Source organism: Balaenoptera ricei, chromosome 16 (assembly GCF_028023285.1).
Source record: "Balaenoptera ricei isolate mBalRic1 chromosome 16, mBalRic1.hap2, whole genome shotgun sequence".
Classification (NCBI taxonomy): domain Eukaryota; kingdom Metazoa; phylum Chordata; class Mammalia; order Artiodactyla; family Balaenopteridae; genus Balaenoptera; species Balaenoptera ricei.
In genome coordinates, this window is record NC_082654.1 from 59,062,187 (window position 1) to 59,075,061 (window position 12,875).

General features: G+C 46.5%; 1 protein-coding gene across 8 annotated transcripts in view; it reads right to left on the reverse strand.

Annotated features, from left to right (window-relative positions):
- The window catches only part of LRMDA (leucine rich melanocyte differentiation associated), a 1,782,822-nt gene that overhangs the window by 1,033,869 nt on the left and 736,078 nt on the right, over positions 1–12,875 (reverse strand). For all 8 annotated transcript variants that reach the window (XR_009497876.1, XR_009497874.1, XR_009497877.1 and 5 more), the window contains one exon: positions 4,601–4,718. Coding sequence is in view for 2 of the 8 variants with exons in the window: in XM_059899184.1 (XP_059755167.1) it covers positions 4,601–4,718 (118 nt within the window). In the remaining 6 variants the exon portion in view is untranslated. The remainder of the gene's footprint in view (positions 1–4,600; positions 4,719–12,875) is intronic.

The window sequence follows — 12,875 nt, forward strand, 5'->3', positions numbered from 1 at the left end:
TTGAGGCAATAGAAAAAATGGACCACCTTTTTTGATGGATCCTCCAAAATGCTCTGTTCATAGTTCATTGCTTTGACGAGTACTGGCTGAGCCTCTGCGACTGACCAAGCCCCGGAGATACAGGAGCGAACAAAAGAAAGTTCCTATCCTCATGGAGCTGACACCCCAGTAAGTACGCAGCAGCTTTGTCCTGACAAAGAGCGGGCTTCCAGATGCTTCCACGCCCTGTCTCTATCCTAGTTTGCCTTTATGCCTGGAACTCCAAAAACATAGACACAGATGGAAGAAACTAAAGGTACCCAGGAAAGTTTGGGCCCAACTCCAAGTGTCAAGAGCAGGGCTGTGAAGTATAGTCAGGGAAGCAGGCGGTCCCGGGACCCAAATAGCTTTCAACTTCCAGTTTAAGGACAAGAATAAAAAAGATTTCCAAAGGTACATGTTTATTCCTTTGACACATCACATCTCCCTCCGCCTCCTTTCCTCCCTTCCCCTTTCTCTCTCTCTCTCCTCTCTCTCTCTCTCACGCACACACACACACATACACACACATGCACATTCTATAGTGCACCCCCCCAAGAAAAATACCCAAAGACACATACACAAATATGCAAAACAATGCTACAAAACTACACAAATGCACAAGCTACACAGGATAGGAAACCCAGACGTGCCCACATAAAGACACCGATGTCATATTTTCAAGGACACACTGACACTCACAAACAAACCTATGACCCTATCTTACCCATAAGAGAAGGGCCATGATTACAAGCAAAAACACACATGTCTAAACACTTTCTAATAGAGGCTGAGGTTCTTGGTCCAGCTGCCCTGGTAGCTGTGCCTCCCATCGCTTCTACGAGATTACAAAGATTAAACTGTTGGTAGCCAACTTCCTATATGTGCCTGTAAAACAAGAGGGCTCAGCTTTAAATAATTATGTCACAGAAATGATAACTGTGCTCTTTGCCAGAACAGGGATGAATAATTACAAAGCCAGGACATAATAAGCAATTCTGACCGTTGGATTCTTGCGCTGTCTCTCTGACGTGCAGGGCCGGCGTGCCCACCACGCACGCCCTCCTGGACAGGCCTCTGCACTGACCTGGCCTACGTTTCCCGGAGCAGCGAGGGGGGGTCACGGTCTGGTCACTACAGAATCCATTCTTTGGGGTCTACCACCTCCTCTGCGTCCAGCTTGGTGCTCTCTGCATTGACAATGGCATGATCCGATGGCCAATATTTGACAGAGATATATATTTTCTTTAAAATTTTGGGAAATGAGCAAAGCCTAGCTGTTGTAGGTCCATTCGCTAAACACACACACAGAGAGTCTAGAAGAGCCACTGCAACGTTAGCTGTCACTTCCTAATGAATGACAGCATCGTTCTGTACAATCAGAGCTCAGACAGAAGGCAGCTTTTAAACAACAAAAGCCAAAAGGCAGCCACGAAGGAGAAATGTGTCATCGTGAGAGGGAGCGAGAGCCAACTCCGCACTTCAAGCGCGGGGGCCTGCCAGGTACCAAATCAAACCCTTGTGACTTAGGCGGTTTATGAGTTACCGGATGATTCTGCATTTGCGTCAGCCGAGAACACCCAGACTGCCCGTTCCCGACCTCCAAGGCAAGCACTGTGATTGGAGAGGCATTTTCCGTTCTCCCAAATACTTTATGTCAGGAATAAAATGAGAACAGCTCCCCAAATCATGGCCCCCTTGATCATCCATCAGCGCATTCTGCCGAGTAAGCAAAACAGGCCGCCATTGCCTCAGAAAGGACAGAAGCCAACTTGAGATTCCGAGTCCGTGATGAAAAATAGGTCTTCACCAAGTGTGCTCAGCACAGCGTCGGCAATTTACGGAGAGGAAATTGCTCTCCACTTAGGAGCCGACTCTGGGTGTACACATACCTCCCAGTACATATATATATATATATATACATACACACACAGAGATGGAAAGCGTATATACACACCTGCAAGGAACAAACATATGTCTGTACATACTGTGAGCAGGCGAGAACCAGCCTTTTTAAGCCCAATTTATTAATTCAGCAAGGAGCTCATTTGGCCTCTTTCTATCTGCCAGAAAAGTACCAGCACATTGCCCAGCAAACAGCAGACAGAAGGGAATTGCCTGCCATTCATGAGAGGCATACAGCTTGATATGAAACCAGAACACTGAGAAATCCTCCAGTGCATTTAAAGGAGCACAGTGTAAAGAGAACACTTCACTGGGAGCCCAGATGGTCTGGGTTCTGGTCCCAGTTCTGCCTCCAAGGGACTGTGGGACCTTAGGGAACTACGTCCTCTCCCAGTTCCTTCACCCGTAAAATAAGAGCACAGACCAGGTGAGGTCTGAAGCCCTCTCCAGTTTGGAAATCATGGAACTCTACAAAAGGATAACCACCAAAGGTCCTCATGCTTTGTCAGAGTATTTTTGTCTCTCTCCAAATAACTAATGGATATTTCAAAGCTTAACACAGTTAGTAAAGATGGTAGTATCAACCACACTAACATGAGCTAATTCTATAACTGATCTGAAACTGATGTGGAGCTTTGAAGAGCATTTCTGACGATGGTGCTAACGACTCAGAGAACCAGCTACTGCTGGATGTGAAGGAGTCATTCCCTGCTTTCAGAGGCAGGGGAGGACTTCAGTTCTCCCCATCTCTACTCCAACAGAACAGTCCTGCTGTTTCCTGTCTTCTTCACTTAGGCCTTCCTCGGAGGTTCTGTTTGGATAGAGAGATGTGTGGGGAGAATGGTGAGATGAGGGCTCCAGGGGTAAGAGGTCGGAGTGGAAGAATGTAGGCTCTGCAGTCAGACACACGGGTACAGCGTGGGCTCTAGCAATGATGAGCTGGTGACCTGAGCAGCCCAAATAGCGTGTCAAGGCCTGAGTTATCTCATCTGTACAGTAAGCCAACGTTCCCTTCCTTCCACGTTAGAAGATTATGTGAGGACTCACATACCTGGACACAAAGAACCTTAGAACAGTAGCAGATGACATTGACACCTCACCCCAATATGATGGGTATATCTTTACGAACCCTCCGGATTTCCAGAGCTCCCATGTCAAAGACAATGACAGCAGGAGAAATAGCATCTATTCTATAAAATGCATGTATACATGATGGTGAGAAATTCAGGATGGGCAGGAACCCAAGATACTATAAACAGCCTATTTGTCGTACTTTGGTTTGGTGATATGGGCTGTCTCTGGAATCTTTTAACCAAAAAAAAAAAAAAAAAAAAAAAAAAAAAGGAGGCCAAGAAATAAATTCTTTCTTTCCTTTGGACAAAATCACAAAAGCTGGAAAATAACTAAAGGCAGTCATGAGTAATACATCAAATCAGTGCCTCCATTAGTAAAACTGTTAACACTTTAATAGCTACGAAGCGAATCACTCAATTAATTTCCCACGTGCTGAAACAGGTAACAATACATTTATCTGCCAGTATTATACTCTCCATATCGTATATTTCCACAACTGCTAGCAATTTTATTCAGCATAACGGGAAATAAGTTGCACCTCATGGATTCAGGGAAAGAAAGTGGCCTGAGGTCTGCTGCCAGCTGAGCAACTTGACGGAAGAGGTTTCATTTTGCTGTTTTGGTTCTGTTTGTTTTTTCCTCTTTCCCTCTTAATCACTCCCAATGCATGTGCAGAGTGCTCAATCAGTGAGGACAAACGAGACCTCAAGGATTTCTGGGCTAGTGTTTTCAACACACGAGCTAGGATCCCACAGGAAGTGACCGTAGTGCCACAGAGCTCCAGGGCAGTGAGGGACCTCCAAAGGGGTCATCAAGTCCATTCCCCAGCCTCAGGCTTCACTGAAGGACCCCAGCTCCTCCCAAGCCCATGTCTTTAATAATCTCCTTGTGTCTGAATCCAGGACCCCAAGCCAAATCTCCCCCGCCTCATCAATGCTCTCATTATGATGACACCACGTTCAATCCCATGGCCTCGAAGCAGACTCAGCTGGCGAAGCAAAGGTCAGTAAACAGCATTCCCATGAGCTACATGACGGAAGCACACACCAGTCCCAGATCACATTGTCAGAAAAATCGCCTTCCCTGCCAACAATATTTCCAAGAGCTATTGAGCCCTCACCTGTGGACAAGAGAAAATCACTCTCCCCCAGCTACCCTTTGGTCCCAAGAAAGAAGGGCCCCCTCTGAGGCACTACAGGAATCCTACCCCCCTGAGAAACAGTAAATGCCCAATGCTTTCCTATTTCTCCTTTCTCAGCTACAGACCTGCAGAGGCCCCACCTTGTAAATAAAACATCTTCCAGGAGGCCCGAAATCCTCCCCAGGAACGTCACTGTTGGGCTGTGTATGATGCTGCTTTATTGGTACAAGAGCCATCTGCCTGAAATCACCTTACCAATAAGGTCCCCTAGGCTGGGTCACAGGAAGACCCAGTTTATACCCAGTTCTACTTCTTGTTTGGCCAACAGTATGTCCATGGATGAAATCCTGGTGTGAGATCCCTCCTGCATTCTGAACACATAGGAGGACTGCCTCCAGGGTCAAAGAGTACCCAACAGGTGAGGCATAAATCCTTGCAAAAAACAGTGAGTAGAGGGCTTACCTTGGGCTTCACCACCTTCATGAACGCCCCTCTGACCAAAGCTTCCTCTCGTTCTTGTTTGGTTACTTTACGAGCATCCAGAAACTTCAAATTGGGCAGCTTGTGCAGAACAAAGCATCTGGAAGAGAACAGTCAGAGGTAACTCAGGAAGACTGGGGTGACAGCCTCAAACTTTCATGCAATTTGTCTGATGAGCAGGAAACTACACCATTAGGTCTTCAGAAGTTTAGACCTTGGTTCCTGCCTCTCCTCTCTTCGTTCACAAAGAATGAATAACCACTCTTTGGGGAAATCCAAATGGTTCTATTTTACACAGATACACAACTAAACTTTCAAAATATACACTAACGGTTGCTCTTGACTCAAAGGTAGAAACACATACACACACACACACACCTGGATTAGCCAGTAAGATCCTATCAATGTGTTTACCTTCTACCGTTCTGAAAAATGGACCCAACATCTTTGCTACACAAGAAGTTCTCAGCGAAAATAACCTACAACCTGATCATAACCATTAATGTCACTGCCATTCCTATGGGCCATCTGTGTCATTCTCATCTCTGAGATAACAGCAAATCTTCATTTTGAAGCTGAGACAAGAGACTTTAATTTGCCATCAAGACAATAATAATAACCTGGACAACTTTGGGATAGCAGTAAGAAACACATATAGCTGAGAAATGCTTCCTTGAGGAATCAAACAGGGGTCTTGAGGACTTTTTTCTCATCATCACTGAGTTACTTCTACACTGGCACTATGAACATTATCTCCATCAAGGAGAAACAAGGAGGGCTGGTTTCTAGGGGATATTAATAGCCCCAAAAAAGCTATATGGTCTCCATCCCCCTGGAAAGAGTCTTTGGGATCCTTTACGGCCTCCAAGGATAACCCAATGACTGACCTCTTGTGCGATGAACTATCAAGCAGGTGTATGAAGTTGACAAGAAGACTCACCTGGCCAGAAGATAGGTACATAAACATATAAATAAATATATAAAAGGTAGAGACACCTGCCTATATGTCTCCTTCCTCAATGGTAGTCACCAGCCCAGATGGTCTCCATCAAGCCCCCATACTCCATCAATCAAAGGAGCAATTGTTTAGACCCTGTCCTGCTTAGGAAGAAGAGTTGAGGACCCTATGTCAAGAGCAATAAATCATTTCCACAGGAATCTGACTTTTTCTCCCTGTACCCAGCCTCCTCCGTATCCACTCATCTTCCAAATCGCAACCCGCAGGAAGTTTTCTCCTGCACCCACAGCCCGCATTGCTTTCTCCCTTCTCAACACTCCCAGGAGGCATTTTCAGCACCCTGAAATTTAACATTTTATTGTTTTTTAATTGCTTTGCTGGTGTTCAGTTAATGTCCTCACCTAAACTATAAGCTTTTTGAAGGCAGGGACCAGGTTCTTTTGCTTTTTTTTTTTTTCCCTCACCCTCCCACCATTTAGGAAAGTAGCATTAGAACGGACTCCATAAAATACCAGTTCATTTCAGTTGCACAAATATTTCTTAAGCACCTACTACGTGCCAGACCCTAGGTATACAGAGGTGATTACAACATGATGCCTGCTCTTAAAGAGGGTCTTAGTGTAATGAGGAAGAAAGACTCACACAAAGAAATTAGAAATCAGCATAGGTAAGTGCCAAGTTTGAGGTTATACACAAAGTAGCTTTGGGAGCACAAAGAAAGAGGAACAGGGAATCTCAAGAAGCCTTCAAAGAACCAAGCCCTAAAGCAGCCCAAGCACTGAGCTTTTTCTCAGTGCACATGTTACATGGGGTGTGTAGCAGGCCTCCTCCTCAGCAAAGCCCTGGGTTCCCAAGGCCAGCTTCCCCATTCATCAGGTGGTCTCACATCACCCCACGGCCTCGCATATGCTTGTCCAGGTAAAAGATTTAGCTGATCACTCAGGTGCCAGAGACAACAGCTTAGAGGCCTCTGATCACAGCCTTCATATTACTCTTTTTTAAAGTCAAAATACTCTAAATTCTCTTGCGTATCCTTTTCCTCCCCTGAAACTTCCACACCAACATCTGAGGTCCTGGAAATTTGACGATCTACTTCCTGCTTCCTCCCTGGCCTCAAACTATGCACTACCTTCTTTCCTGCTTCTCCCTGAGCATTTCCCTCTGCAAATGCCGCCTAAGCTTACCCTAAATTGGAAAAGTTCTACAAAGGCCCAAATGACCTTTCTATCCTCCAGGAGAACTCCCTCTGGCCTCAGTCAGTGTCAGAAAAAACTTCCATCTTCTGCTTGTAGCAGCAAAGTCTTGATGACAACAGATTCTTTCAAATAAAGACACGTACAGATGGAAACAATATGTCAGGAGTGACGCTCAAAGGAGTAAAGACACCCACTAAGTGTAGGGTGGGAAAAGATGAATATTCAGGGGAAGAAAACATCAGTATTAGAAAATCAGCCAATGTTTAATGATGGAATGAAAGATGTCTTCACAGGGCTGGCAGGAACCACGGTGACAACAGACAGCACGTTGTCATTTTGCCCCACTTTGGATCACAGCCCTGAAATCAAAGGAGAGACAGAGAAGTGCTGGCTTTTAAGCTAGTTAAAAATTTTAGATGACAAAGAGCTGCTGTTTTCAGAGCACTCTTCTTTTAGAACCAAAGAAATGCCCATGAAATAGGCTGCCAGTCACCCCTGAAACTAGAGGTGACTTGACTCCCATCCTGTTGGCCAGCCTGGGGTTTCCAGGTGGTCGATGCTTAAGGATGTTTGAGAGGCACTAGGAAGGCTTGTCCCAGATAGTTCAGTCGGAAACTCAGCTCAGGGCCCAAAGTTCGTCTCTTAAGAGATGCCTTCTTTCATTTACTTACACATTCACTCACCCAACGAATAATTATTAAGAAGCTACCACCTGCCAGGAACTGCGCTAGGTACTGAGAATAAGGTGATGCACAACACAGACAAGGTCTCTACTCTCAACAAGCTTATATTCTAGAACAGTTGTTCTCAAACTTGAGGGGGCATCAGCATCCCCCAGATGCCCTGTTGAAACACACATCGCAGGGCCCCACCCCTAGAGTTCCTGATTCACTACATCTGGAATGAAGTCTCAAGTTCACGTTCTAATAAGTTCTCAGGTGGGGCTGATGCCACCAGGCCTGCTACGAACCGCTGTCCAAGTGAAAATAACATCACGAGGAATAACGGTTTTGGAATGATGAGGTTGGTAAGGCCACCAAGAGTCTCCTTCCCAGTTCTGCTAATGGTCTGTCCTGCTCCAATGTCTGTGGTACCCAGCGCCCAGACAGCAGCTACATCTACCAGACCTTCCTGCACCTTGGTGGTTTGCAACTGGCTCCAAACATTACTGCCAAGAGACAAGTCCAGTGGGCTCTCTGCCTGCCTGTCCCATTCTGGTCTTGGGAGATCTATTTCCCTTTCTCTGTTCTAGGTCATGTCAGGGTGTCAAAAGCTGCAGCTTCAATCCTGAGTATAATACAAGTTTGCCATAAAAATACAAGAGAGGATTCCCGAAGCCACAGAATGAAGGCTTTTACAGTATCAATTCAACCCTTGTAAATTTAATCCAGGGTTATTTGTTGCACCAAAATCTCTTTACTGTGATGTATTACTTAGTTACTGGGGTTATCACAGCCATATCCTAAAGTTGCATAGTACATAAAACATTTCAGTTAACAATGCGGGAAGGTTAACTCCCCCAGATAACCTGCAATCACCAGGGCTAGTCCAGATGACATGCCTCTGTCAGCTTCCACGAGCTATTGATGGTTCAATCAGTTTGTTTTGAAGGTAAAGTACAACAAAAGGGCAGTAAACTTATTCAGACTGTCAACAGGGGCTATCGGGAATGGGGCTTGCAGGTAAGTAATTCTGGGTGTTTTAAAGCTATTATCAAACAGCAATGGTTGAAGGAAGAGACAGCTACTAATAACACAGAAGGCAGCCATCATAAACCACTTTATGGCAGAAACCCCCGTCTATAAATCCTGCAGCACCCGGAGACAGCTTCAGATTTATAAAACTGCTTGTTAAGCCAGGGCACTGCTTAATGAAAAGAGATCCGTCTAAGTTCTAAGGCTCATGTCCCCTGCTCCAGAGGGCAATGCCAACTTTCCTGACCTTCCCAAGGTGGTTGGGAGAAAGCCACAGGGCTGGGAGGGGTAGGGAGTGAAATCAGGGGTCCCCCTGGCTGTGATATGGAAGGTGAGGTTATCGAGAGGAGACCAGGGACCCTGGGAAGGTGTTCAAAGACCCATCTGTCTCTGTCTGCAAACAGATTCTCCAAAAGTGAGAGCCCTACACAGAGCTTTTCGGGTTCTCTCTCTTTTCATAGAGGATGCTCCATTTCCTGAAAGAACTTCTCTTCGGAAGTTACCGGTTACCTACAACTGCTAGGAGGGACAAAAGGAACGGCAGAAAGGCTTTTTTGTCTGTTTATTTGTTTGCTCCCAAATCAATTTTCTCTACCGAAATCCCAAAGCTCTGGCATTTTTCATGTAGACTTCAAAGGGAAGGGAAGGTGCTCTTGTCTCCTGCCCACATCTGCTTCCCCAGGGGATCTGGCTGCTCCTCAGGCCCTCTGCACAACCACGGAAACACCAAGACAGATCTCCGATGTCTGCTCCTGGGGCTGGCTGCCATGTTTCATCCTCTGAGGAGACTCTACTCAAGAAACGCCACATTTTCAGATCCTGAGGGAACTGGATGTGGCGTCACTGGGGTTTTCCCCACTTCCTTCCTTTTACAGCACTCAATGCTCCTTGCTGCCTTCCTGCTCCCATGCATGGGAAGTGGGGAGACCTGGTGACTGGTGCCCCACCCGGGGGCCCCGAGGGCAGCAAGGGGTGATCCATGAACGGCTCTCAAACTTTCACAAAGCTTAACAGAAGAGCGTGGACACGCCAGCAAAACATCAAGCTTCTTTGCTCGTGACTGGCTGACATCAACCCAGTTTGGTAACACTGCTTACCTCATGCTGATCAAAAGCACTGATCAACAGCTAAATGTCTCTGACGAATTTTTAAAAGTTAGCAGCGTCTTCAGTGCGGCTTATGGAAGAGACCAAAGCTTTCAAGTGTTTGGGGGGGGGGTGGGGGAGGGGAGAAAATGACAAGAGGGAGGTCTTCCCAACAAAAAGCGTGGGGACTAACGGGGCAGAGGAAAGAGCCCAGGCTCTGGGCTTCGCTTGCTGTGTGATCTTGGCTCAGTCTCTGCCACCTTCCTGAGCCTCAATTTCTCCATCTGTGCCATGAAGGGAAAGGGCAACATGCTGCCCCAGCCTCTTTTAAGCTTTAGCTGGCTTGAATTCCATGTGCCTCCAAGTTAATTTACAATAAATGCATCCATAGCCTCCTTTCCTATTACTCCAATTTCCTTGTCTGACCACCCCCTCACATCTCCAGGTAAAGGAGAACTGTGAGGAAAAGTCAATAAAGACCACAGAGGGATGAACAAACACTGAGTGGAGAGATGGCGATACTTTCTAATGAGCTGAGGTGAGCTCACCTACAGCATTAATGAACGCCTGACAACCGGCCGAGGCCAGCTGACTTCCCTCACCGTTCACCGGCAGCAGCACGTTTGAAGTCTCAGTGCAAACAATACACCCACAGGACAGACCAAGGCCCTCGACAGAGGGTCACCAGCAATTACTCTGTGGGCTTCTGTCACTTTGATCTCTGGGTCGTGACCTTTGCTTTCTTGTGATCTTCAAAGCCCAGATTGCAGATTAGCTGGAGAATGCTCACTGGGTTATGTAAGCCACAAGTTTTACAGCTCCTCTACGGCTGGGAAATGGTGGTAGCCCAGGACGGCCAGCGGACGATGGCAGGTCCCTCCCTCCTTCCCCTTGGCTGAGTGAGACAGACACTGGGCAGGCCCCAGGGCCGCTCCCTGGGAGGCAACAAAGAAAGGGTGTCACGTTTTAAATAATTTCAAGTTGTAAGGAATACAGAGGGGCCTACTGAGGAGGAGGGAGGAAGGAGAAGCCAACCAGAGATTGGAGTGGCAGGAGAGAATGGAGGATTTAGTGACAGAAAGATTTAGTGGAGGAAGAAACACTAAGAGACCATGAGACCAACTCCCTTATTTGATGCCTGAGGTCTAGCCCTTGTACGCTGTTGACTTCCACTCTACTGTCTTTCCTGCAGTAAGAGGAAAGAAAAGAATGACAAAGGAAGACAAGAAATAGACCATCCTGGGCATCCAAGTTCCCCATACTTGATTTATTGTCTGGCCAGTGTTCAAGTCCACCGGAGGCCCCAAAGGGATCCTTAGTACAGTGGTGGCCCCCCGGCTCAGCTCGGCTTCCCCATCCTTTACTGCCCCAGTCCTGAAGGCGGCTGGACCTTCCGGTCCAGCACCACCCTTCAACATGCACCTCCATTCAACATTCATTCCAAAATAGCAGCCCACTGTGTACACATGGCAAAGCAAGGGCAGGTTTCAGCGCCTGTAATAACGTGGCAATGGACATATTTCAGCTATGAGCTGTGATGAATGGCACAGAGGAACCCCAGGCTCAGTTTAGTTCCTGCCCCAGCAGGACCAGGGCACCGCTCAACAACTTGGGAGCATGTTCAGGCTCACTCACGGATTTAAGGGGCTCATTTTACTGTTGGGACGTGTGCCAAGAAAATCCAACTGGGTGCACAGGGGTAAGTGAGGAAGGAAAAGGGGTGAGGTGGGGAGAGGGGAGGAAAGCATCAGTAGAAACTGAAGCAACTGTGGGGCCATTTCCAATAGCTCCATAAATCTGGTCACTTCCCATTTCTGGTCCAATGGTTGTTCACCATGTGACCTGAAACTGGACTGACCTCTCTGAAATCAACACATCTCATGGCAATGAAACTAGAGACGTACTTGTTTTGATGTATGGCTGGGGGACATATTATAAATATTACATCACATAACCACAGAGGATGCCAATCAACGTGAAATTTTTTTAGACAGCACTAAATGAACCATGGGTTCTTGCTTCTGAATACACTCCTTTAAGGCTCCTACTACTGCTTAAATGATTAATAGAAGACATATTGTCAGAAAATGTACTTAAAGTGAAAAACAGTAAACTATAGAAATATCATTCATTTTTTAAGCAATTTTCGAGCGAAAATATCCCATAAATTTACATAGAGGCCCTACTATTAGGCTCTGGGTAACAGCTAGAAGGAAGGCTGACCTCATGCTTAGTGGATGAAGGGCCAGGAAAATATTTTACCGAAAGGAAACGAACGGTGGCTACACTGTTTTGTAGAAACCCAAATGCCACAGGAACTCAGGATTCAGAAGTCTTATTGTGAAACTCTAAAATTTCTCAGGGGCAAATGAAGCACAGACTCCAGGATGAACAAAGCAGGGCTGCTTACAGACCATAGGACAGAACTGCCTCATCCACCCGTTCATCTCATCCAAATGCAAGGGTGACGTTGCTTGTTAAAGCAGAAAGAAAAAATAAGTAAAAGAAATAAAAAATCGAGAATTGCTAGAGAACAGGCCTGCCACTCCACTCAAGCATCAGAGGCCGTGCAGTCGATGTATAACGGGATGGGCCCACATTGAATGTTCCCTCCACTGTTCTTAGCTCCTGTTTCTCTCAGAGGGTGAGCGTCTTGCCAGTGCTGTGGGTGACTTATGGATTTTCTAAGGTAGTTCTGACCAGATGTGATTTCGGCTGTGTGTGGCCTCTAGAATCCAGCTCCTCATGGCAACCTTGACATATGTGCACTAACACACAGCCTCCCCAGCCCCATCCCTCCACGGCTTCCAGGGGTAACAGACCTGGAGTGGGGAAGGTATGCTTGGAGGGTACCCAGGCCAGGCCAGCCCAGGAGAAGGATCACTCTTCTACAATCAAGCCCTCCCTAAAGAATCATGACCCAACGACCAACACTTGGGTAGATTCTGAAGGATAGTTCCTCACTTGTTAACTGCATTTGTTGACATCCAAGTGGATCTAATTCTAAATAGACAGTGGGCACCCAAGGTGCCCAAAGGGCCCTGCATTTCTCTGCAAGTACTCAGCTTCTCAGATGGAAGGGTAATCTCAAGCTGCCTCCTGTAAACAGTTACCAAGTCCCTATTACACAGCCAGCACTACTTTCAGTATTGATAAGGCTTCAAAGGGCAAGAAGACGCAGTCCTGACTTTCTGGAAGCCATTCTCTGGATGTCGACATATATGAAGTAGTCAGAGAAATATACAAGATGGAATATATAAAATGGTATGAGATGGTCAAAGGGGAACCGTAACTGCTTGGGAGAACAGTATCTCAGAACACCAG